This window comes from Triturus cristatus, chromosome 11, assembly GCF_964204655.1.
Source record: "Triturus cristatus chromosome 11, aTriCri1.1, whole genome shotgun sequence".
Classification (NCBI taxonomy): domain Eukaryota; kingdom Metazoa; phylum Chordata; class Amphibia; order Caudata; family Salamandridae; genus Triturus; species Triturus cristatus.
Genome location: NC_140594.1, coordinates 493,762,312 through 493,790,292, shown reverse-complemented (window position 1 = coordinate 493,790,292; position 27,981 = coordinate 493,762,312). Strand labels below are relative to the sequence as shown.

Sequence of the window (27,981 nt, the reverse complement as noted above, 5' to 3'; positions counted from 1 at the left end):
CTTCGAGAAAGATTCTAGGTGCATTGGTGACAAGTAATCCTGTCGGTGCTGTGTTGCCTCTTAGGTACTCTGTCATGATGGCTCCATGTAACAAAATTTTCATTTGGTTACGTTTTAATTCCTTCAATTCATCCCAGTTCTGAGCTTGGGAGAGATTCTGACTGATGTTCGTGTCCGGTAATAGTGATGGTCCTGCTAGAATGGCTGATGCTATATCGTCCGAATAGCCAATACCCAGTTGTTCTGCCATATTTCTACAGTTAGATGATTAGCTGTAGCTTTGGTGTATTGTTAAAAGGAGGGAGAATGGCGCGTGAATTGAGTGTGAGTACTAATGAAGGTCACTAGAAAAACAGATAATGGCTTATGTTACAGATAGTTTCTGGTGATACACCCTGCAGCTGTGCGCTGCGCTAACACTATATTCACTTTAAAGGTAAATTCGAAAAACACTTTTTTTCTTTACCTGGAGGGGTAGAGAGGATATCAAGTTAGAGTAACTCCTCCTATAATATAATCAATTACTCACTTAAATTACTCTAACGGATCAACCGTGGTTGATATTGGTGCACATTAGTGGGGAGAGATGTGAAGGATCTAATTAGAGTAAATACCTGCGTCTTCACCAACAGGTGAGCAAGGAAAAGTCTTCCTTTTTGTTTATTTACCCTCACACACCCTAGTGGTGTCATGCTTCATCATCGGGTCACCCCGACGCCTAAAAGTCGGGGTGGGCTCAACCACAGTATTGGGAGCTCTTGGTAGAAGTTGGTGACCTGGGGGGCTGAATAAATTAAAATACCTCAAACAGATCCCCGGTTTCCCTTTATTCTTGGGTCTGTTTGGGTAACTAAAAAACAAAGGTTGGGTCTTATAAGGAGTCTTATGGTCCTAAGACCCTAGTGCCAACATGTTTCAGTCCTATTCTGGCCTTATGGGTCCTGGACTTTCATCAGGGCTAGGTTTTGGCCTCCCTAGGAGCCAGGATATAAGGGGGTTTCCCTATCCTGTATGCGATTCAAGGGCAGAGTAGCTGCTCCTTGTAACAATGATTGATGATTACCAATCATGGGTAGTTCTCCATCTGTAAAGAAATGACAGACAACAGAGAAAAACGAAAAGACAAAAACAACATACATTTTATAGTAATGTCAATGTTTTTCTTCCAGACTTCGTCCCACATTGCGTGCTCTGGAACTAATTAATGAACCACTGGTGCCAATATGTGTCTATGACATAGTGGTAATCAATTGCTTCCAAACTTGTGCCACTCACGTGCTTGTCATCATATAATACTGTTAAGTGACAGTTGATTGGTGGGGTGGCTGTGGTACTCAATAACTGATCTTAATTTGTGTCAGTATGTCTATGCTTATACTAGTGTAACACTCCATGCCTCACATTCATTCCACATTCATACAGTGTTAGTGCGAAGAATAGCGGTAATCGTAATCATGTTGTATTTATGATTTATCCCTCCTGATTCTGTGCGAAAAAATAATAAACAATAAAATCTTAGTCCCTTACCCGATTCTTGAATGGTTTCTGTGTCTCAGGGGATCGTTAAGCATCTAGGGGTAGCTTTATAGTCAAACCCTACATTCATGACCCCAGATGGTTAAGGGAAATATAAACAAATATGGCGAGTGGTTATTGTCTAACCTCAAAAAGTACATCTCCCTCGTATTCCCCGTTTAGAGAAACGAAGGATAAAAGTACTTAGCGATCGAATTGGAAGTTGCCAGACTATGACTTACTTCTTCAAAAGTCCTGCCCCGCATGCACACCTACTTGGCTAAATTAGGAGAGACACATTCAATAATCTAAGTAAGAAGGAACGGGAAGCCTTAACCTCCCTTCAGTCTAGAACTGATCTAATAATAAAACCTGCGGACAAAGGAGGGGCCACGGTTATCCAGAGTACAAGTGCCTACAGAACCGCATGTATGAACCTGCTGGCAGATACAAAGTACTACAAAAAAATTAATCGAGACCCCACACAACGGATCAAGACAACAATTTCCACATTGACCGCGGAGGCACTGGATAAGGATTGGATCACGAAGAAGGAACATGACTTTTTAAATCAGGAGGATCCAAGAACACCTCTTTTTTACACAATCCCGAAAATACATAAAGGGAAGATACCCCCACCAGGAAGACCGATTGTCTCGGGAATAGGGTCCATCCTTGAACCCCTGTCCAAGTACACAGATTGGTTCCTACGACCCATTGTAACGAAGATTAAGTCTTATGTACAGGACACAAAACACCTTTTCAACCGACTGGACGGGATACAATACAATCCAGATAAGAATATCCTGGTCAGCCTTGACGTTGAGGCGCTATATACTAACATCCCTCAGACTGAGAGCATCAGGGTAGTTGAGGAGATCCTCAGAAAGGAAGAATGGCCATGGGCAGCGCCAATCGAATGGATCACTACACTCATCCATTTAGCACTTACTGAAAACTTTTTTAAGTTTGAAGATCAGATATATCTACAAACTCACGGCACTTCGATGGGCAGTACATTCGCCCCGAGCCTGGCCTGTCTATATGTGGGACACTTTGAAGACCAACATATATGGACACATAATCCATTCTCTGCCAACATACGTTGTTGGTATAGATATATTGATGACGTCTTTCTGATTTGGGAAGGAGATACCACTGGCTTGGAAACATTCAAGAAATGGATCAATAGTCTGAATCCCCATCTACATTTCACAATGAGTATGAATAAAGAAAGAATATCCTTCCTAGACGTAGTCTTCACAGCTAGTGAAGGTACCCTTAAGAACTCTCTGTTCACCAAGGCTACAGATAAAAATAGCCTACTTAGGTTCGATAGCGCACACCCGCGCTCATTAAGAGAGAATCTACCTGTAGGCCAATTTTTAAGGGTTCGTAGAAATTGTACTGAGTTGGAAACATACAAAAAGGAAGCGACCATCCTAACCAACAAACTTAAACAGAAACTGTACCCGAAAAAGATTATAGATAAAGCAAATAAGAGAGCCCGTAATACACCAAGAGAGGCATTGCTAGAGACCCATGAAAAGACACACAGTGACCAACTGATATGTGTTACAACATATAACACATCTTCTAATGATCTAAAGAAGATAATTAACAAAAAATGGTCCATCCTGACATCGAATACAATAACGTTTGAGAAACCTATGTTCTCATTTAAAAGGAATACAAGTCTACGAGATTTACTGGTACATACTGACACATACACACCGAAGATCACCAGTCAATCAACCCTCTGGAATACACCTCAGGTCACGGGACACTATCCATGTGGCACATGTGTAGCGTGTCCATTCACAGAACACACCAAAGAGATAGATCTGGGATTACATTCCCCATGGGAACAGAGAACTCATACCAACTGCAACTCTGAAGCAGTGATCTATATGATCAAGTGCCCGTGCGATCTAATGTATATTGGTATGACAAGCCGAAAAGTAAAATTACGCATTAGTGAACACAGGAGCACAATAAGACGTGCAATCACAGCAACTAAATTGACTGCACACTACAATGATAAAAAACACAAAGACACAGAAATAAAGTGGACCATCATAGAAAAGATCAAGCATGTTAACAACCTCCAATACAAACTCTTGGAGCGCGAACAACGTTGGGTCCACCGATTAAAAACTCATGAAAGGGGCCTTAACGATTGCATACCCTGGAACCAACTAAATAAATAAAAGTTGTATATAATTAGGCTACCCTCCTGTTATGTGTTTATTAAAAACGGGCACTAACACTGTCTATACAACTTGGGGACCTTTATCTGGTGGTAACATGAGCACTAGCTCATATTCCTAATGATAGCATTGGTATACGTTGGTATTCCCAGTTTTTTCTCCCTTCGTTGAAGGGCACATACATATATATATATATATATATATATAAATACAACACCCTTTATATATATAAAGATTGATTTTTGAATCAAGCTTATCAATTGCTACAAAAAAGGAAGCTCCCTCTATTATAACACATGGAGTATACCTAGATTAAAACTCCCCCGCTGATCCTCCTACACGTGCTGAATACGAATAACTAATGCATCACTATCGGGGATCTACCAGAAAAATCCGCTGTCATTGTGCTGTTTAAACTTTCTCCAATAATCAGCGGTCAAGTAAACAGCCGAAAAAGTTGGCACACCAAGTGTGCCTCAACTGTGTTGTAATAAGACCATAAAAGGATTCTTTATCTCACCCTCTTTGTATTTAATACATGCCTTGTATCCCATAGGCATTAACGGTTAGATAATGGTACCAGTGTTATTCACTCGCCCGTAGTGTATTAGCCACAAGGAACTACATCTCCCTAATCTCCCGGTACGTGGGCATACGTAACGACGTTATTTCCACTTTCCAATGGCGATAACTATATACAATGCCATTAACTACGGCCCGCATATACTTTTATATTGCATGTTTGCACTACGATATGGCAATTATAGACGTAGTACAAGGTTGGCATTTTAAGAGGCTGGATCTTAGTACAAGATCTCGATCTCGGCGTATGCATATAAATCTAATTTGGAACTACAAGCCCCATGGATCCGCATACGTAACTAACGTTATGACGTATACGGATATGCGCCTAGGACGTACGTCCTACCAATTTGTCTCCATGACAACTCACGGGTTCAAATACACGGTCCCTTCGCTTTTCAAAACGCGAAAGCCGGGGACCGGAGCCAAGTAGGTGTGCATGCGGGGCAGGACTTTTGAAGAAGTAAGTCATAGTCTGGCAACTTCCAATTCGATCGCTAAGTACTTTTATCCTTCGTTTCTCTAAACGGGGAATACGAGGGAGATGTACTTTTTGAGGTTAGACAATAACCACTCGCCATATTTGTTTATATTTCCCTTAACCATCTGGGGTCATGAATGTAGGGTTTGACTATAAAGCTACCCCTAGATGCTTAACGATCCCCTGAGACACAGAAACCATTCAAGAATCGGGTAAGGGACTAAGATTTTATTGTTTATTATTTTTTCGCACAGAATCAGGAGGGATAAATCATAAATACAACATGATTACGATTACCGCTATTCTTCGCACTAACACTGTATGAATGTGGAATGAATGTGAGGCATGGAGTGTTACACTAGTATAAGCATAGACATACTGACACAAATTAAGATCAGTTATTGAGTACCACAGCCACCCCACCAATCAACTGTCACTTAACAGTATTATATGATGACAAGCACGTGAGTGGCACAAGTTTGGAAGCAATTGATTACCACTATGTCATAGACACATATTGGCACCAGTGGTTCATTAATTAGTTCCAGAGCACGCAATGTGGGACGAAGTCTGGAAGAAAAACATTGACATTACTATAAAATGTATGTTGTTTTTGTCTTTTCGTTTTTCTCTGTTGTCTGTCATTTCTTTACAGATGGAGAACTACCCATGATTGGTAATCATCAATCATTGTTACAAGGAGCAGCTACTCTGCCCTTGAATCGCATACAGGATAGGGAAACCCCCTTATATCCTGGCTCCTAGGGAGGCCAAAACCTAGCCCTGATGAAAGTCCAGGACCCATAAGGCCAGAATAGGACTGAAACATGTTGGCACTAGGGTCTTAGGACCATAAGACTCCTTATAAGACCCAACCTTTGTTTTTTAGTTACCCAAACAGACCCAAGAATAAAGGGAAACCGGGGATCTGTTTGAGGTATTTTAATTTATTCAGCCCCCCAGGTCACCAACTTCTACCAAGAGCTCCCAATACTGTGGTTGAGCCCACCCCGACTTTTAGGCGTCGGGGTGACCCGATGATGAAGCATGACACCACTAGGGTGTGTGAGGGTAAATAAACAAAAAGGAAGACTTTTCCTTGCTCACCTGTTGGTGAAGACGCAGGTATTTACTCTAATTAGATCCTTCACATCTCTCCCCACTAATGTGCACCAATATCAACCACGGTTGATCCGTTAGAGTAATTTAAGTGAGTAATTGATTATATTATAGGAGGAGTTACTCTAACTTGATATCCTCTCTACCCCTCCAGGTAAAGAAAAAAAGTGTTTTTCGAATTTACCTTTAAAGTGAATATACTCTTGTGAACATGCCACACAGCATAGATCACAGACACTGCGTCACAAGGTTAAACTCACCCCGTTAGGGTTGATGGTCTGGCCCCCTCGTTTGAAAGCAGAGGTCCCGCTATTTAGCGGGCTGAAACTAAAAGACAGTGTAATAGTTTGTGAGGAAAGCGGCTCGTCAATCTGCTCAAGGAAAGTGTTGCAGCGGTCTAGCTGGGGAAAGGAATCAATACTCTCAGTGCTGTATCAGCATGTGACCTACCCCATCTCTACCAACTCGGAGTTAGTGGTCTGTGGAGAGAGCCAGGGTAAGTACCCAGGTGGCCGCCTTTACTGACTGCTGGTGATCTTAATTGGTACATCTTGGAATGGAGGGCGATTGCGATAGAAAGCAATCACTCGCAAAACCAATTCAGTTATTGAGTATGGTAATAAAGCTTGCTCTCCTAATAATGGTAGACATTAAGAAAAGACCAAGCGACAGCCAGGTTGCTGCCATGGGGTCTTGTGAATGGGGGAAAAGCTAGGAAAGACCTCATATGAAGATCAGTATCTGCGGAGATGCCACTCGTAATGTAATAGTGTGTCATGGTGTCAGCTCTATCTTAGGTCGGTGAAGGTGTTGTTTACATGTGGATAACTATAGAGAAAATCCCACGTGTTGTGGGTGGAGATTGGCATATAGAGCTAACAAAGTGCTGTACTGGGTAAGTCGGTGTTGTGGATGCACCGGAGAGGTGCGGTGGCAGGGCCCATCATGATGGATTGCCACCGCTGGCACCTTATGTGTAGTATAAAGACACCAGGTCATCAAGAAAGCCATCCACAGACGAAATGGTGCAGGTGGTTTGCTAGTAATGCCTAACTCTTGGTAACAGGTTAGTAGCCCTGGGGGAGGCAAGAGTTACCTCAAGGACACAGTAGTCCCATGGCCTAGGGGAGCCAACTGATTCTGCCAGGGGTCAAACTCGGGTAGTGGTATCCTTGAGTATATTGTCAAAGGGCAATGTGGGGGCACATATAAGGTAGGGCCAAGTAGGCTATTAGATCTTGGGAAACTTGTTGTGCAGCGTACACAACTAGACAGATGGTACCCCAATTGTATCAAGTCAGTGTGGATTAATCGCCCAGGGCATAGACACCTATGCCCAGGTGTGGTGTATATCTGGGGTGCAAAAGGATGAATGGAGGGATTAGTTGTCCATTTCACTCCACCGAATGTCCTAGTTCGAGCCAGTTTGGTAAGTGGCAAACAAAATATCCAGTTTTGTTCCCTCCTAAACAAACAGTTTTTACTCCTGTGTTGGTGGGCTTCCAGTATTGTCCAACGTATGTCATTGGGTGTATGATTCTCAGTGAGAAAATGTGTGCTCATTCTGGTGCTTCCTTGTTGCTGTGGTACTGCTGCGATGTTCCATAATCCCCACTTTAGCCTGTCTGATGGCCATACCAATGTATCTTTTATTGCAGGGACATGTGATCATGTAGACAGAGTTTTTTGAGTTACACCTAGTATGTGTCTTTTACTCCAAGGTGTCAGTGGTATTGAATTTGACCTCTTTAGTGATCACGGTGAAGGCACAGACTGCGCAAGAGCTTCAAGGAAAATGAGCACTAACAGAGTGGCGAGCCCTACGCTTTTGGGTGGTTTAGTTTGCACAATCAGGTCTTTTAGATTATTTATATGCTTATAGGCAAACCGTGTTTGTGGAAAGGAGATGCAGTCTTTTTGTAGAACAGACCAATGTTTTTTTGATGATTTTCTGTATTTTATTAGAATTAGGTGGAATGTTGCCACATATGTCATCGCATCCTCTTGTAACCGAATGCATGGTTTTAACACGTCTTCCCTGTTGTTATTTCTTGCCCGTTTATGTGCCATCGCTAGATAGTGATGTGTCTCTAAATTGGTGGCCAATGATCGTGTCTGTGTCTTGAAATCTTGTGTAGTGCTGAAATTATGGCAAAGCCATAAAAACTGCACATAGGAGAGATTATCCTCGAGGGATTTTGGGTGATGGCTACCATACAGGAGTAAACTGTCACAGTCAGTGGGTTATTTGTGTGTGGTAGTCTTCAGTCTGCCATCAGTGCAGGTGATCATTAAATCAAGAAGAGGAAGATCCGATCCCTGTCAGAGATATTTTTTGTAAATTTGAAGTAGTGGTTGAGGGTATTTATCTAGGCGGAGAAATTGTCACACTCATTTCTGTCTCCTTATCAGAAGATCAGGATGTTGTCACTAAATCTGCACCAAATAAGAATGTTCACAGAATAACGGGTGGTAGTACAAAGGATGGTATCCTTTTCGAAATTGGCAATATAGAGGTATGCCAGACTTGGAGCGAAGGTGCTTCCTATTGATGTTCCCTGAGTTTGCTGGTATAATTGGTTCCCGTATTGGAAGAAGTTTTCCGTGAGGGCCAGGGTTGCGCACTCCACAATGAAACTGACTGGAGTAGGTGATACCCACTCCTCTGACAGTAGGGTCCTTTCAATCACCTCCAGGCTGGCGTTTTGCGGGATGTTCGTATATAGGGCCTCTAAGTCTATGGTCACCAACAAAGCAATCATATTTGTCTTTTTCGTCTCCACAATCAAATTCACTATGTCTCTTGTATCTTTAAAAAATAAGGGTGTTTTAGTGACCAATGGTTGTAAGAAGTGATCACAAAATTTTGATAATGGTTACAGAGGGGAACCAATCCCCAACACAATCGTTCTCCCTGGTGGGGGAGTTACCCCTTTGTGAATTTTCGGGAGGGTGTAGAAGCAGAGGATCTTTGGACTTGTGTTTACTAAGAAATCTGCCCCATTCTTACTAATACCCTCTTGTGTTTCTGCGGAGGATTCATTAAAGTAATTTGAGTTCTCAGCTTCCGTGTGGGATCGTGGTTTTACAAGGGTATAGTATTTGCGATCAGCTGGCTGACAGAGACATTCCCAATTATAGTCAGTGGTCGACATGATACCTATTGCACCCCCCCCCCCGCCAGCTTGTTTTATAGTAATCTGGGTGTCATTAACAAGTAACTTGACTGCCACTAGTTCAGGATTTGACATGTTATGAAAGGTAGGTCAATAGGTGCATTTCTCCACCTCTTTGAGGACCGCCTGTTCGAAGGTCAGTACCTTGTGTGGTGGTATACCAGCAGAGGGAGTGAATCTGGATGGATCACGTAGGCCTGAATCAACTTGGTCAGGGGTAGTTTTGTTGTGAAAAAAGGCCCTCCGGCACATTTTTCAAAAAAAGTTGTGCAAATCACAGTTCGTACTAAAATTGTTATTCTTAGGAGTGGGTACAAAGCCCATTCCTTTCTGCAGGAACTTAGTTTCCATATTGGAAAGGATTCTCATTGATAGGCTAACAATCAATTCTTCTTCCCTAAGAGGCTCCTCAGTTGCAGTGGTGGTGGAGGTTCCTGCAATTGTGCTAATTTCTGCCCACCTTTTCTTCTTACTCTGCCCCAACCTCTGCCTGAGCAATCAGACCCTCACCCCTTACTGATTCCTCATTTCATCACCAACTTGTCTTTCTTATTTTCTTCCAAGGACCTGCATACTCCTTTATTGTTACTTCAGATTGATTAAGGAGCACATATGCTGGACGTAAATGCGCTCCTTGTCCACCTCTTTGTATAATGCTTCATGATAGTGAACAGTCTTGCAGAAACTGATGAAGTGAGCAGTGAGCAGGTATGACCTGGTCTTCCTATTTTAACTTCCTCAGTGAACATGCCATAGCATTTTGTAAATTGCAGGGAATCTCAACATTGAAGTTTCATTATCGAACAGCACATATTTTGCCTCCTCAATAGTAGATCTATACCTACCTGTATGTACTTATCTTTATGATATGGTGGTAGTGGAATGTGTGAAGACGATATTATCAACCTCAATATTGTGACATTCGTCCTTTGTAAACGCTTCAGGGCTTTAAGCGGGTTATTCAGGATAATCAGATATGTACAATTTGTGCAATCCAGTATGGATAGGACTATCACGCTTAAGACTTGTACTCTCTGTGGAAAGCTAAGACACTCAAACTGTGTTGCTGAAAAGAAGCAGTGGAAAAACCTGAGCTCATACCCAAAGCCATTTGTACCCTTTGTACAGCCTGACTCCACCCAGACTCCTTTTTTTCGAACTGACTCAATGTTAATATCCACTCTGGCGCCAAACCTCTGCCACTTCCTCTGATTGGCCCTCATCCAGCAGTCAATGCCCAACAGATGTGAGAAGAAATGATTCTACCAAATGTGTTCTTTTAAAGTATTTTGTAGGGTATTTAACATCTAATGCAATCAATAAAACATTTTATTTGTAGAAGCAAGGAAGGAGGAATTTGGGTCCCATTCCTACTCTGGTTACCCAGCTTCAGCCTAACCCATTCTGAAAATGCTTTGGTAGTATGTATTACTTTTAAAGCCCATCATTAGATGCTGGCACCATATTCCACATTTCAGCACTTGCTTGATATTGCTTCTTTCTGTTAATGTCTCGCTTCTCCTTTTTGAAATGATTGTTGTACTAAAAGGTTAAGGCCAATTTCTCCTGAGAAGGCTGTTAATATGCACTGGGAAGTATTTATCCTTTAGGTCACAGTAAATTGCTCAGATCCCCAAATGGGACTTTGTTTTCTTGTGCATGCCAGCTCTCATATAGCGTTCTTTTAAGCAAGGCCAGGATAGGATGTAAAACTGTACATATAGATATCGAAATTTTGCCTCCTTTGAGAACTTAAGCCTAGTGCCATTTTTGCAATCAAGATTTTTCCGGATACATACTAAGGATGAAAACTCTTGCAGGTTCTTTGTTATCCCTGCTTTCTCCCTTTGTCACTGATTTTCCTTCTGTCGCTTCCTCCTTCTTTCCCCATTGTATGTTTTTAGGTCTAACCTGCGAAAGCACATGCGCTGAATGCGCTCTTGCTTGCAAGAGATATTGTACCCCGCAAGCCCTTGCAGCCCGCCCATTGATTAACATTTATCGGCTTCATTGTCACTCTTATTTGCTGCCTTCTATTTGTCCAGTGTGCTTCATTCCCCTTCTTTCGGCTGGGGCATGAACCAAGTGCTGATAGCTTCAGGTAGATTGCTGTCTTTCCGCTGATCACGCTGTGATTGTGGTACTACTATTTTTTTCTTCTTCCCTGTCATCCTTGTTGAAACTCTTGCCATTTGTAGCTATGTTTTACTGTGCCACCCGCACTTCAAATAAGCCCTGTTCTGCTTTGAAATCGATATTTATTTTCTCTATGACATATATTTTCTCTAAGACATGGATTTAGGCCTAATTGCTTTCTTTTTGTGGTAGGATTTTTTGCCACATATCATTTTTTTATTTTGCACCTGAGGAAATTAACTGATTTGCTCAGAATGACAAGGTTGTTGTGCCGATACCCAGCAAGCATTGGCAAAGCCAATAGGTCTCACCGTTGAGACTGTTGGCTCTGGCATAGCTTTTGTTCATGCTGTACAGCACGGGTATTTCCGACTTTAGCATTGATCTATAGCCATGCTGTTCAGCATGGCTAAAAATAATAATAAACACACAAGCAGGTGATGTGATGAGTGCTTGCAATTTTGTCTAACCGCTAATCGCTTATGGTAGCATCCCAGCCCATTGTTCTTTTGCTCACTGTGCCACCTCAGGTTGGGCCAGACATATGCAAATCAGCCTTGACCCTGCTCCTTACGGGAAAAGTTTAGCCCAATCAAGAATGATGGGCTAGGATGCTACCCGAGTGATTGCCAGTAGTTATACAGACTGCAAGAATGCCTTCCCATCAAAATGTGTGTGTTTTATGTATCGCCCTAAGTGGCAAGGGTATGCTTATACTTGGGTCCCATGTTCACTATGCCACTGGAACTATGCTATACTTGGCTGATGAGCCATTATCAGGGCGAAACCGGTGTTAGGTTTCTTGTGTTCCGGTTCAGTGAAGACCTGGTCTGACAGTTTGGGCTGGACATTTCCAATGAGTAGCATTGAAGTCAATCGGAATCCTTCCGAACAGTGTTCGGAAACATCGTAATCGGTCGTGCAAAAACGCTGCGTCGGTCGATTTGGTTTCAGCACAACATCGTAATGAGGCCCTAGGTGTCATTCATTGTTTAAGTGGGCATCCCTTGATGATCTAAGACTATATCATATCACACGTGGGTGTACTATGTGTCTTCAAACCCGTCAGTATTAATGAACCAGTATGGCCAGCTAATATAATTTTGTAGCTTTGAGTCTTTTCCTTACCATTGTCGAGAATTATATTATCCAGCTTGACAATGATCAAACATACTTTGATTCTGAATATAGTCAAGCAAAATCTGAAATGGCCTTTGTTTTTATTTCTTGCAAAGCAACCACTAGTGAGACTGAAAGGTGGAGCGAACACTGGAGAAGGCAGAGTTGAGGTGCTAAAGAATGGAGAATGGGGGACAATTTGTGACGATCGATGGAGCCTCGTCTCTGCCAGTGTGGTCTGCCGAGAGCTGGGCTTTGGAAGTGCAAAGGAGGCCTTAGGAGGAGCAAGGCTGGGTCAAGGTATGACTGAAGGAATTATTGCTTTGTTGTTCCTATTATTCAAACCCTAGGGGAAGAAGTTTCAATGAAACATTTAGGAAAACATGGTTGAAAAAGTTGTGACAAATGCAATTGTTTTTCATTCCTGAAATCCGCAACACCATTTCTTCTTCTAACATGGGCATTGATTGTACTTAAGTCATGCAATATTTCAGGGTTCTTTCTACTGGAGTTCTAATATAGTTTTTTGCTTATAAATGCGTAATTTCAGAAGGACCATCTAAAAAAAGATACAACACCTATTCCCAGTCCAATTTGGATTTGGAGTGAAGATTTGTGTACATCGCCTCTGTCATTTTGTGGTCTATGGTAAAATCTCTAAATTCTGGAATATCTTTCATTGCCTCCAATCCATCTAAGATGCTATGAATTAAACTGGGAACTGAGCAAATACTCAGTTTTTATATCTTTTATTTTCTGCTATGTTTAACTGCTGGTGGGCAATATATAATCCATAATAATAACATATAAAATGTAATCACAGATTGTTATCATGCATGCATTGGGGAAACATAATTACCTATAGCCGTAAAATACATTATTCACACCATAAAATATAGAAACCCGCCATAAATTAGTTTGGCATATTACGTGTGGTGGACAGACAGGATCAGAGAAACGTGTACATAAAGTTTTGCCATATGCAGCTTTATGGCTCTGAGCCTGGGCTAGCAGACGTGAGAATGCTTTGAAGTGATTCATTCCCGTAGCGTGTACTGTGAGCAACAGATCACTTGGTGAACAAACAATTTGGATTTTCTGTTTGTAAAACACTGTGGAAAGTGTGCTTTCCAGGGCCGGACTGGGAACCGAAACCGGCCCTGGGAAACTGCTGGGCCGGGCCCCCCTGGGGTGGAGGGGGTGCAGCCGAGCTCTTTGCTTTGGCCGGTTTCAGCCGATTTTGTTACAGGGAGCTGATATTGCCAACCCCCGGTAACAAAAACAGCCCCCAGGAGCCCAAAATCGGCCCCAAACTGGCAGCCCACCGGGGAAACGCCCGGTGCCCGCTACAGCCAGTGCTTTCTTCCAAGGCTCCGAAAAAATGTACCTCAGACGTTTTCATATATTATTTAAGCTCATTCATTCTGGGATATTACACATTTGTCCCCCTTTTTCCAGGGACTTTGAACTGGGATGCTTTACTTTATTCCATGTGAACCAATTCCCTTCTATCGAGACCCGGCCCTGTTTGAACTACAAGCTGTTGTTGCAGGTTTTGTTACTTTATGGCAGGGAGGATTGAACATTTTATGTCGCACGACGCCCGGGACATATTGTTTGGGGTCAAGGGCAACAAGTTTTCATGTGTATTTTGTCCTCGAGACAAGTAGGCCCAACCCCCTACAGCACAAACCCTTTGGCTGCCAGTTTACATTACCTCCTTATGGATCAGGGAAAGAGATTGCTTGCAGTTAAGGTAATATTTGTGTCCATGTATTAATGCTGTTCAAACTTGTATTTATGGTTCAATAATGCAAAGCCTTTATTATTAGGGTGAGCGCTCTACGTAAATGCTGTAAGCTCAGACTGCACAGACAGTAGTCCCAGAATAAAAATGTATACACAGGTTTTCAATGTTTAGCAATATGAGGCTATGTATAATGCTCCCAGAATGCTCTCTGATTACATGCAAATATTTGCAGAAGCTTGAAAGCAAGATTGAGGATTCTTTGCTTTCAAAATAAAATGTTAAAAAAAAATGCAAAAACATTTCACTGAACTACTGTAAACCTTTAGGTACCATTTCTTTGCAGCACATTTATTAAAATGTGTTGATGTATGCTAGTATTTCCCAAAAATATTCATAATGGAAAATCAATATAACCAGTTTTAATAAGATTATGGGAAATATCAAAATAAATAAGCATTGGTAAAGCCAGTAGGTCTGAAATTGTTGGTCAGCTTTTTGGTTTTTGTCAATGCGTGACTTGTTGTGGCATGGTTTTTGTAAATCCTTATTCGTGTGGGAGCTGCTGGGCCCTCACCATTATAACAAACATTGGCAAAAGCAAAAATTGTTTTTGGTCTCAAAAAGCACACATTGCCACAGTAGCTCCTGGCACTGAACAAAACAGCTGTGTCGATATGCTCCTTGTGAAAGAACAGAATGCTGTCACTCACAGTAAAGCTAGTCGAGAGACCGAGTTTAATAAACACAATATGTCATGGTTAACACCAGACCTAATTATGGGACCAATTATTAAATAAAGTCTCAAAAGTGCCTCCACGTCCTTGCATTAAGTGCAGATATACGGCTTTCCTGAATTCACAAGACTTTACAGAAGTAGGCCAAGAAATAGTACTCCTAGAAAATATTTGTGAGCTGCACTGTAGCATAAGCAATATGCAGGTGTAAATTTGCTCATGCGAAAATCTGAGTGTTTGCAAGTTCACTTTTATTCAACCACTTTTTTCTCAACCCTGCAAGAAGTTTTATGTTTGCCATTGTCGGGAGTAAATTTCCAACCTTTCTCAGTATGGGAAAAGATTAGAGGAGAGTTGGTAAAAACCCTTAAAACATGCAAGTTAGTAGGTTTGCACAGATTCAAAAGGGCATTCAAACCCTGGAACTATTGCTTACCTTTACCTTCAGCCGCAGTATGTAGATCTGCGGAAACGTGACAACATAAGGGAATTGCTAGTATTCAAACCCTACTATGGTAGGAACCCTGGCATAATCAGAGAGGCTATTTCAGAGCTTTTATATAATGAGATTGCTTCCATAATTTGTCTCCGCATTACATGGCACAAAAGGGACAAGTGGATTTTGTTACAGGACAAGTATATTTATGAATCAACCTGCCCCATGGACAAGTAGATATTTTATTAAATTCCACACCCCTGATACAAGTGCACAATGGCGGCCGAATGTTGGTGTCTTGGTGCACAACTAAATCCAGTCTTTAATGTTACTAACTATTTATATATGTCTCTTTACAGAATGAAAAAGACACTCAATTGATGGACGTAATGCAGAACAAATACAAATAAAAACATTCACCCCCAGTCAAGAGATCTTGGTTAAATCCATCATTCTTTTGCTCACCATGCCACCCCAGTATAGACCTGGCCAAATGCAAATCAGTCTTGACCCTGTGCCTCATGGGAACAGTCTAGCCTGAACTGCCAACGGGTGGGAATGGTATCCCCAGACGTGGGTCCCGTGCTCTCCATGCCACTGGAATCAAGCTATCCTGGCTGAAGAGGGGTGAAACCCCGAAACTGGTCCTAGGAAGCTTGTTTCTAGTCCAGGGAGGACTTGGCTTGGCATTTCGGTCTGGACTGTTCCCATGAGGCACAGGGTCAAGACTTGCATATGGCTGGGTTCAAATTGGAATGGCATGGTGAGCAAAAAATCTATGGATTTAGGCCCAGATCTCTGTACTGGGGTGAATGTATGACATTGTTCTGCATTCTGTCCATCAACTGTTGTTTTTGCATCTTTACAGAATGAGGCACATTGATACATAATAGTCTCTCATTCTCAATTATTATTTGTAGTTTTGTAATGCATTATCTGTGTGTTTTATATTTTTAAAACCTAAAACTATATATTATATCGAATTGTAATCCATTACGTTCTGTCATTGGACATTGAAAAGTTGAGAATACCTAAAAAAGAGAAACCATGTGAGTAAGGGCAGTCATGCAGTAATTACTTCATAAAACAATTTGAGATGTGCAGTCCAAGTGCAAGGCCAAATAGGTCTGGGTTTTATGTACTATTAGAGCGGGACACAGTAGAGGTACCCCTCAGGAACGTACAGAGACAACTATAATTGTTAAGTAGTCCCTAATTCGGTTCAATACAATCAGTCAAGGGAGTTGGAAGGATACACCCTAACAGCCAGTAGCATTACATGAGAGATCAATGCTCCAGAGGTTTGAGCAAAGACATAATTGACAAAGTCTCACGCTAATGGCTGAAAGAGGCTGGTCAAAGAAAGCTAGTGGTTGAAAGGGGCGAACCCAATGCCAACTATATCTGTATTGTTAGCTATAGGTCTGTTTGACATCTGTGCTGTCAAAATCCAGACTTAAATAGAATACTGTTGTGAGTAAGGGCAAGAGTGGCTTCCACGCATTTCATTCTACAATCAACAATGCAAGAATAAATGGTTTTAAAGTATGCTTTAAAAAAATTAGTTATTTGCATTGTTTATTTAGAAGCGCTGCAATTAGGAACGTGGCCTGCATATCCCTAGCAACAAAGCCAGGCCTCCAGAGCAGTGAAACCGTGCCCCACACTACCACCCACTGAAACACCTGGTAGTAAGTTCAGCCCTGTTGTGAATTAAAGAGAAGTATCTGTGGGAAAATTCCCGTTTTTGTGGTGTCTCCCCCATTTTTGCTAGATTTTATTGCTATTTTTAAGCCTCTGCACACGGACACTGCTGTCCAGTGCACATGTTGAAATTTCCTATACTTGTAATTGCCGTACTTAATTTACCGGTAAGTCCCTAGTATATGCCTGGGAGTTAAATACCTCTTGTGGACTACAGCATATATTGTACCATCACTAGCATAGCAATGCAAAACATGACTGCAGGCCTACTACTGTAGCCTGTCTGTGCATTTTTAAAACTGCAATTTTGACTTGTCAAAATAACCCCTTCTGACAGGTGTAAACCCTCCTTTTAAATATTAGTAAATCACCTCTACGTAGAGCTAACTAACTAATAAGGCAGGGTGCATGATATTTAAATTAGGACATGTAAAACTTTAATGTAAAACATGTCTTTAAGGTGACAAGGTCCCAAAAGCTATTTTCACTGTTGCATGGTTAGCTGTTACATAGGAAAGCCCAGGGATATAATATTAAAATTAAATAACAGTATCTCTACTTAGGAAAAGTTAAATACCATTATCTCTGCTTAGGAAACAGTCACACAGTTTATTTTTGCATTTTATAAAATATTTATTACAATCCCAATTCAATAGTAAAGTCGGCTTTGTACTAAATGATTTACAAAAGGTACTCTCAAAAAGCTTCCTTTGACCTTCCTGAAGCTATAAAAACCCTATGTGTATGAGCACCCAACTCTTGCCTAGTAGCTGAAAAGCCCCCCTTGATGAAGTGTGAACTTGCTTCCAGAGCTGAGACAAAGGCTTTGGATGTGGGGAAGTGTTATGTTCCTCTGACAGGATGACTATCTGGACAGTGTCTAGGAACTTAACTTCAAAGAGGTCTAACCTGTCACAGACAGATGTAGATTGCACCTTACCAGCCACTCAACAATTCCAATGGGAGAGAAGCTGCCTGCAGAACTGTTATTTGAATGACCACACAGGAGGGGCTGCTCTTTTCCATGGCCACACCTTTCGTGTGGTAACAGGACCTCTACACAGGGCAAAAAAAGGTTCTGCCATGTTGGATTTAGTCAGAGATGGGCAATGTGGGATTGCATGCTGTAGGGGACACAGGAACTGCTGCATAAATAGGTAGGTTTACTCCTGGGAACATTTTACTTCATTGTTTAGGGAGGGGTCTTGAGCCTCCCCACCAACAGGCTAGTGCCAAGCATAATTGTGGCACCCCTCAGCACACTCCTCAGAAAACTACTGGGCCTTCATAAAACAGAAGGATTGCACCTTTTGTTGAGACTTTTAGGGAGATCTGAAGGACAAGGAAGTGACCTCCATGGGCCAATTGACTGTCCTCCTGTTAAGCTGCAGCGACACAACAAGCTGCTAGAAGTCCTTTTTTCTCCTGAAGAGCCCAGCTGACCAATTCAGATTTGACCTGCCCTGGACACCCCTGGTTGTCTTCATTTGGAGCGAGACTTGACCCCCGCAAGTGCTGCGTCCGGGGACTCTTGGGTGTGTCAAAGTGTACTGCTCCTAACATCCTGAAAAACATGGGACTTAGAAACAAACCTGCCAAGTCAATCTGACGAAGTTGCATTTCCGCTGGGCCAAAAATTCAGGTTGCTCCAGATTGGAGTTATTTTCACAAAAGCCAATCCATTTCAGCTAGACATTGTGAAGATGCTGTTTGCCCTAAAGGAATTTGAGCTAGTAACTAATTCCGAAGGTGGAAAACTTTCCCAGGCAAAGATGCCAAAAGTATAAAGCATAATGTATAATCGACCTTGTATGTCTGAAAAGCAGGCAATCTCTTCTCAAAGGAGCCACTCCTGGGGACCACAGCAGTCACAAATAGGGAGGGATCCACTGTGCTTGATGACTACCTCTTTCCTCGTCTACAAACATCCATCAAAACCAGATATAGGTTGTTCCCTTATAGTGCACCCCTATACAACAAACTGACATTACTCATCTCTACCCAATCAAACAAACGACTGGTAATGGGGCTATTCATGGAAATGCAAAAGGAGGCTTCACTGAGTGTCCCCCCTGGACCAGGGCAATAAAAGAGGAAGACCTGTGCAGCAACATAACTGATAAGGAATGGACAGATAGGCACGCTATCCCCAAATGGCCACCTTCGACTTATAGACTTTAAATTGTTACACCACATATACTATACCCCAATCAAACTACAGCAAATAGGGCTGCGTACTGACTACAGATGTTCTTGATGCATGAATGCAGATTTTCTGCTTGTGGCATGGACCTGCAATAGAGTTGTGCACTACTGGTGCAGGGTATTTCAAGTCCTCTCTGATATGACTAGTTTCACTATAGTCCCATCTCCAAAGCTGGCCTTACTGGGCTCCACAGAAGATATTGCCAATGATGTATGTAGGTTCCTGGCCCTAGCCTTTCTCCTTTCCAAAGAGAGAGTCACTTGTGTCTGGGGCAGCACCCTAGCCCTGACATCCGACATGTTGATACTAGACTTCTTGTTCTTTAACAAACAACTAGACACATACTACACCCCCATCCCACCTGCAAATAGGACCAAAGATATATGGGACCTGTTGCATTATTACCTGCGTAACGAGACACGCTCGACTCCCAAACCTGACAGCGCACAACTTCCCAGCGATAGGGCTGTTAAGCAGACCATGTAAGTTGAAACCATACTCTTATCCTATATTGCAGTTAAGCACCTCTCTTGCTGGTGAGTAGACATTTGAGGTCACACTGGGCAATACTTGCCACCTACTCACACTGTAGCTATGAAAATTATAATGCACACTCGGACTGGCAATGATACAGAGTACGTTGTATACTCTAGAAATGAAAAAAGGTTGTGTAAAGATTTTCTCCCTTATTTCTTTTTTTAATTTCCAATAATAGCCTCTCTGATCCTAGCAGTTGGAAATTCATCATGTCAAATGCCAATGTCATATATGCAATGTTGTGGATATTTCTGTTAACTGTTCCGTAATTTGGCAAAATGATAAAACATTTAAAAAAAAGAAAAGTATACAGCCAGCATGGAGTCTTCCTTGAGTGCAAATGTTTAAATTCTCCCACCCTGAACTTTCCTGTCAAAAGTCAATGACTTCACCGGGACCTTGGTCAATGGCTATCCAGCCACAGCCTGCTTCTTTGACCTGTTGAGGATTCCGACTTCAGAGACTAAGTTGAAAGTTGAAACTTCTCACTGGGACGGACCTGGTTTCTGTGGAAGACCCACACTCCATCACAGTCATACTTAAATCGCACCTAGGATCCTGGCAAGCATAAGCAGATGACCACAGTTGGCGCTTAACACTTTTTTGCACTATTTTCATTTAAACCTTTACAAATTCTTATCTCTAGTTCCCCATATTTAATTTTTCTCATTTTGGTGTTGTTTCGTTCATTAAATTATTCTCTATTTTTATAAATTAGAATGGAATATTTTTTTGTGTTTGTTTTTGAATTTTTACCTTTTTGCCCTCTCACACACATACACTATTTCCCAAAACACATCACCACCCCCTTTACCTTTCAGCTTCCACTCACCAACAATACTTTACATACAAATGCTTCTCAGGAAACAACTACATCATCATCTCCTCTCACTAGCCCTCAAAACCAAAATATAACACACACACTACATCATAATACTTTCCGTCACAAACTACAAACATACACCCACTCCCAGCCTCCTGACTATGCAAATAAAACACACCTTAAACCAGGGGCCTCCAACCCTTTCTGTAATAAGAGCTACTTAGGTTCAATGGAAATCATCCTGAGCTACAAATAATAGTGACCACCCCATCCAACATTGTCAGCAGTGATCACATCAGTGTATGAGGCAGAGTTTCCAGCACTAATGTAAAAAAATCCTTTCAGAATTTGAAATAACTGTACATGGGCAATGCATAAGTACCATAGCTGCAATCCCCCTGGCCTTAAGGCAATAATATGAGTAATCAACCTACCCAACTCAATAATAGCTTTAGAAACATTTTGAAAATGCAACCACTTTTTGCAAACATCAGCTTATGAGTTCTGAAAATAGAAATATTTTCATCTTGAGAGATTGCGCTTAAATTTTAGTATACATATAATATTTAATCCAATCAAAAGCTTCTATATTAGTAGGCTAGGCTGAACACAGTAGAGCAACTCACAGGTAGCTGGAGAACTACTAGTAGCTCATGAGCTACTCAGAGACAACTGCCGTAAACCAACACTACTGCCAAGTTTTTTCGCTTCCCCCACACCTAAAATATATACAGCATCACAGCAACTATCTTTCAACTTCCTCTTATCTATTAGGCACCGTAGAACCTTATGTGTCCCACATACTGCACCACCACCCCTAGCTTATACACCTTCCACCCTAAACAGACACGAACAAAATACACAACATGCCAATCTTCACACCTTTGCATCTCCATCTCTACTGCACAACAAGTCTACTCTACAAAAACAACACAGCTCACCAACTCACTCTTAACCACCATCTCAACAACCTCTACACACAGACCCATCAAAATGCCTTCTTAGCCTACTGGGCATGGAATACGATACAGAAAAGCTACACTGTTGCTATCCTCATACAGCTAATACCAGCACTAAAGACACACTTGCTACAAGTCCACAAAATACTGTAATGTAATGTAATGTAAAAGTAAACTTATATAGCGCGGCTACCACTCCAAGGAGTATCTTGGCGCTAAGTCAACCAGATGGAATGGTAGGGGGGAGACAGACACATTTCACGCTAAACACTAATATCTATACCATTGCTGAGCAAGCTGCATCAGTGAGGGAAAATACCCATGTCTTTAAAGCCTTCCTAAACTGGGATTCCTGAGACAGGGATCGTATAGAAGGAGGAAGTTTATTCCAGGCCTTAGCACCCAAAACAAAAAGTGACTTGCCACCTTTTGTGGCTAGCCTGAATCTGGGGATTGTAAACAGATTCAGACCTGAAGATCTTAAGCAACGGGTCGGGTGGTAACGTTTAAAGCCATTGCATAGATATTTAGGACCTAGATGATGAAAGGCCCTGAAAGTAAGTAAAAGGATCTTAAAAAGAATCCTTTTACCGATTGGGAGCCAATGAAGCGCATTCAGTGCTGCTGAAGCTGATGACTTACGAGGCCAGCGTAGTACTAAACGAGCTGCAGCATGCTGGACCATTTGTAGTCTGTGGAGTACTGATTTATTTGCTCCAGCATATAGACTATTACAATAGTCCAACCTGGAGGCAATTAAGGCAACTGCGACCGTTTTCCTAGCTGGCAAAGGAAGAAGGTCAAAAAACTTCCTTAAAGTTTTTATTATGTGTAAGCATGAACCGGCTACAGCCAGCGCTTGTTGTTTGAAGGATAACTGACAATCAAACTTAATGCCCAGGTTTCGGGCAGAGGTGATGGTCTTAGGGGGGGCTTCTGCATCATCAGGCCAGCAAGTTGTCGGGGAAAACAGATTTTGCTTTCCGAATGGAATGATTTCCGTTTTGCCAGCATTGCATTTAAGATGATTGTCAGACATCCAGTGAAATATAGCTGCTAGGCACTCTTTAAGATTTTTCTCAATACCCGACCGCTCACTGTCCAGTACTAAAATAAGCTGAGTATCATCAGCATACGAGATAGTACTGATCTGAAAGCTTGCGATCAATTTCACCAGGGGAACCATATACAGATTGAAAAGTAAAGGACTTAAGCTTGATCCCTGGGGAACTCCAGAGCTAAGGGCCTTAGCCTCCGATTGGAAGCCACATAGCACTGTAGTTTGGCGTCTATCTGTAAGGAAATTCTTAAGCCAAGCCAAAACCACCCCGCCTACTCCTGCGGCAGCTAAACGGTTCACAAGAATGTTATGTGACACCGTATCGAAGGCTGCCGACAGGTCGAGTAGGATTAAAACAGCCTTCTTTCCCTGATCCAATGCCGTCCGAAGGGTCTCTGCTGTAAACAGCAGGGCAGACTCGGTAGAATGGTTAGACCGAAATCCTGACTGATTTGGGTGCAGAATATTATTTTCTTCCAGGAAGCTCGTGAGTTGGTAGTTCACGAACTTCTCAGTCATTTTGGATAAAGCCGGGAGCAGGGAAATCGGCCGTAAGTTGGAAAGGGTGGTCGGGTCAGCTAATGCCTTTTTATGAAGAGGTTTAACAGCAGCAAGTTTCCAATCGTTTGGAACATCAGCTGTGGCTAAAGATGAATTAATGATCTCATTAATGATGGGGTTAATTGCTAATGCTAAGGTCTGTAAGACCGAAGGGGGACATGGATCAAAAGGAGATCCAGATTTGCAGGCAAGGATAGCTTTCAAGGAATCTTCCAGGGAAACCTGGGAAAAAATTTCCAAACTAGTTGAACATTTCTCCCTTTCTGTGTTTTCAATAGTTTCTGAAATAGAAGATGTCGAAGGGAAGATCCTTACAATATCAAGAATCTTATTCTCAAAATAATCTGAGATTTCGTTACAGAGTTTTTGGGAAGGTGGAATTTCCTGCAGAAGGACTGAAGGATTTACAAAATCGTTGACTATTTTAAAGATTTCTTTTTCTTTTTTCCCTTGAGCCGCTATAGAAATGGCCTGTAGGTAATAGCCTTTCTTAGCCGACTTTATGCCTGCATGGTAATGTCTTCTCGCCTGTTTATAGGTGTCGCGGGCAGAAGCTTCATAAAGCCTACGCCATCTCCGTTCCAGTGTTCTTAACTCTGTCAGTTCTAATTTCAGAGCAGATGAAAACCAGGGGGCCCTCCTTTTAGTTGTTCTTATACTGGGACTAGGAGTCTGAGATCTAATAGGATCTAGTCGGTGCCCTGCCGTTGTTATCCAGTCACAGAAAATTTGATTATCTGCAGATGTATTACCTGTTGTCATCGGTGCACTAGATGTGAGAAATTCAATCACATCGAGTCTACTGGATAATTTCTTCCAATTCGGTTTACGTATTAAATTGGGAATAGTTTTATTGTTTGTACTAGATGTCGTACTTTTATGATTTGATAAGATATGAAAAGGTATTAAAGAATGGTCGGACCAGATCTGGGGGCAGGGTGACTTCACAACAATCCCAGTAAAATGAGAGCAAATGCAATCCAAAAGGTGACCTCCTGAATGTGTCCTTTCATGGGTCAAAAGAGTTAATCCTAGAACGTTAATGATCTCCATGAAGCATTCAACTCCTGGGGCTAGAGGGAAATCAAGGTGCAAGTTTAGATCTCCCAAGATAGTGAAATTGGAGAATCTAAGCACTAGATCGCTTAGCACATCTCCCACCGTTTCCAAAAACTCCTTCGAGGGGCCCGGAGGGCGATAGATTAGTACACCAGAAAAGGTGAAAGACTCATGAATGCCCAGAGAGAAGGCTAATGCTTCGGCTCCTTTAATGTCTACCAGTTCATAGGAAGAGCATTTTAAGGAATTGCGATGGATAATAGCAATGCCTCCTCCCCGTTGTTTAGGTCTATCTAGACGCTGAATAGAATAATCCTGCGGTAGGGCTATGGCTAAGTCAGGGTTACACCATGACTTAAGCCAGGTTTCTGTAACCAAAAGCCAGTCGAGCATGTTGTCAGTGATCAGATCGTAAATGTTCTGAGCATTCTTGCAGAGCGAGCGAGCATTTATAAGGCCACCTCGTGCTGCTATATAGTTAGCAGTTGTATTGACAATCGGGTCGCAAGTGGCGACAGCGATGTCATGCTCACTACTATCTAGCTTAGGCACGGTATCAGAAAACGGGTCCCTACGACACAGAAGGCAGGGTATAGAGCGTGGCGAATCAACCATAGGTAGCATATCCATACGAGCAGTTAATAGAAGTAATAACTTACGTAGGATCGCCCACCTCCGCGCCTCCTTAGCGCTGACGGGCGCAGACGGGCAAGACTCTGGCCCGACTCAGGCACCAGTCGGGCACGACCGCTGCGCGAGCAGAAGGGAGGGTTAAATAGTATGTCCCCTCACGTCCGCCTGGGTACTAGAGCGCTCAGTGCAATGGCGCCACCAGCTATTCAAGTCCCCCAAGATGGCGGCGAGAACCAAACAACTCGGCAATACAGCCCGCTAAAGCAGCGGTGATGACACGATTTAAAGTGCAGGAGTGTGGGCAGAAGTAAGTACAGCTAAAATCAAGGTATAAGTAAATAACTAACTAAAATAAGAAAAACGGGTAATGCTTTAAAAACGCTAGTAAATTCCTGTGCAGCATGCATAAGCGCTAGCAAGTACAAAGCGCCGCGTTCGTAGGTCCAGCTATCCCTTAGGACACAATGATTAGCGGTCAGCTTAAATAGTATGTCCCCTCACGTCCGCCTGAGCACTAGAGCGCTCAGTGCAATGGCGCCACCAACTATTCAAGTCCCCCAAGATGGCGGCGAGAACCAAACAACTCGGCAATACAGCCCGCTAAAGCAGCGGTGATGACACGATTTAAAGTGCAGGAGTGTGGGCAGAAGTAAGTACAGCTAAAATCAAGGTATAAGTAAATAACTAACTAAAATAAGAAAAACGGGTAATGCTTTTAAAACGCTAGTAAATTCCTGTGCAGCACGCATAAGCGCTAGCAAGTACAAAGCGCCGCGTTCGTAGGTCCAGCTATCCCTTAGGACACAATGATTAGCGGTCAGCTTAAATAGTATGTCCCCTCACGTCCGCCTGAGCACTAAAGCGCTCAGTGCAATGGCGCCACCAACTATTCAAGTCCCCCAAGATGGCGGCGAGAACAAAACAACTCGGCAATACAGCCCGCTAAAGCAGCGGTGATGACACGATTTAAAGTGCAGGAGTGTGGGCAGAAGTAAGTACAGCTAAAATCAAGGTATAAGTAAATAACTAACTAAAATAAGAAAAACGGGTAATGCTTTAAAAACGCTAGTAAATTCCTGTGCAGCACGCATAAGCGCTAGCAAGTACAAAGCGCCGCGTTCGTAGGTCCAGCTATCCCTACTGCTCACTCTTCTACAAAACAGTCATACCATCACCAAAACACCTACTCTAAACTGCCTACTAATAAATGCGTTATCACTCTCTAAAAATAAGCATCACATCTACAGACTTCTCACAGACACACAACTTGATTTACTCTTCATAACTGATTCATGGTTATGAGATGACATGGCTCCAGTGTTGCATGACGTCATTCCTCTAGGCTATCAAACAATCACACAAAATCGTATTGGGAGAAGATGAGGTGGCCTAGCTGTTGAATTCAAGCAACAACTAAATATCACCAAACCTGACAACGTGTCCATACAAGGTTGTGAGGCCCTCTTCACCAGATGCAACCCTACACCATCCTCCTCCTGTAACTTCCTACTCCTTTAACAGATCTCTACCTAGCAAAGCAACATTCCCAGACACACTTCTAGACACAGTTTCAAACCTGATAACATTACACTCCAACATATGCTTCCTTGGTGACCTAAACATTTTGTTTGACAAACCTAATCTGCCCCATCATCACTGGCTGAACCTACATCAGATCCACACACATCACTGGACACATTCTAGATGCCATTTTTGTAAATAAAGAACTAGCTACCTTTCAGATCACCATTTGCCTGCTTTCCAACATAAAACAACACAAAGCAACATACCTAAAACAATCTTACATGCATTCACCTATCGACTGTGGAACAAAATCAGTTTTGAACACTTAGAAACACAACTAACATCCAATGCAGATTTAGACACAATAAATTCTGTTGAAAAACTATATGAGTGGCTACAGGAACCTTTTGATATTCTTATACCACTAAGAACAACCTTTCTATGAGATCTATTATTCTTTTCTAACTTTATTTTCATCATTAACAGTAATATTTTTGTTTTAGATTCTTAGTCTTCATATCGAGTTCATGCCTTATTCATTTTATTGTTTCTGTCATTTATCCTTGAGTCATTTGTTTTTTCTTTCCAGTTATGGAGCTATATTTCAGGCAGTATGGTGTAGTTTCGCAGCTTTTTACATACACTCTGTGTTAGTTTCCAATTCTATCATAGAGAGTCAGTTCTCTCTCTCTGTGTACACTCCCTACGTCCGCCCTGGTCCTACGGCTCTAATTAGATCTGCTGGTGCACATTTTCCGGATGTTCGCTTCACACCATATAAACTCTTTGGAACATCACCAGTTCAAGTCTTTCACAATATCCTTCGATGACATCTATGCCCGGTAAGTGAAATTCGAACATTTTCCCTATAATATGTCATAGGCTGTGGGTAAAGAAACAGAGAGTATCCTGCATTTTGAACTGGGGTTCCCCATTGTTTGGCCACCACTTACTTGCATGATACTCATTGTATAATGACCGACTTTACCACCCGCTATCTTTATATCTTGTCTGTCACATATACATAAGGCAAGGTTAGATTTTATCATTTCCATTTTGGTCTCTTCTTAGTTGGGGCCTTGAGCCCGAGGGCATTTTCAGACCCTGACACGACTCTGAAGACTCCTTGTCTGCATTGTGGTCTGGCATTCCTCATTGTTTGACTGCCATTTGCATGATAGTGATTGCATAATGACCTACTTTACCACCTGCTATCTTTATATCTTGTCTGTCACATATACATAAGGCAAGGTTAGATTTTGTTTTTATTTTGCTCTCTTGTTAGTTGAGACCCTGAGCCCAAGGGAATTTTCAGATGCTGATGCTATACTGAAGACTCTCGGTCTCATTCCATTAAGGATTTCATTGGACATCAATGACATGGGAATTATTTTCTCTTATTTGATCAACTCCTGTGTCACCCACTGATATACAGAAAAGGTATTTCTCGTTATTTATGGATCCATTGTTAAAAAGACTCAAATTAATATGTAGTCTGAGGATGCTAATGTAAAACTTTATTTATGCCTGTAGATTCCTTCTTTTTGATTGTTGTTGCCACACCGACTGGATATCCAACAAAACCATTCTAATTGATTTATCATTATACTGACAAGGTATAGTTAATCGTGAATGTCATGTGTTTCCCTGAGCCCAG

The 27,981-nt window shown here is 42.0% G+C and overlaps 1 protein-coding gene across 1 annotated transcript in view; it reads left to right on the top strand.

Annotated features, from left to right (window-relative positions):
- The window catches only part of LOXL2 (lysyl oxidase like 2), a 377,239-nt gene that overhangs the window by 228,398 nt on the left and 120,860 nt on the right, over positions 1 to 27,981 (top strand). Inside the window, exon 6 of the mRNA XM_085633231.1 lies at positions 12,455 to 12,638. Coding sequence (XP_085489357.1) covers positions 12,455 to 12,638 — 184 coding nt within the window. The remainder of the gene's footprint in view (positions 1 to 12,454; positions 12,639 to 27,981) is intronic.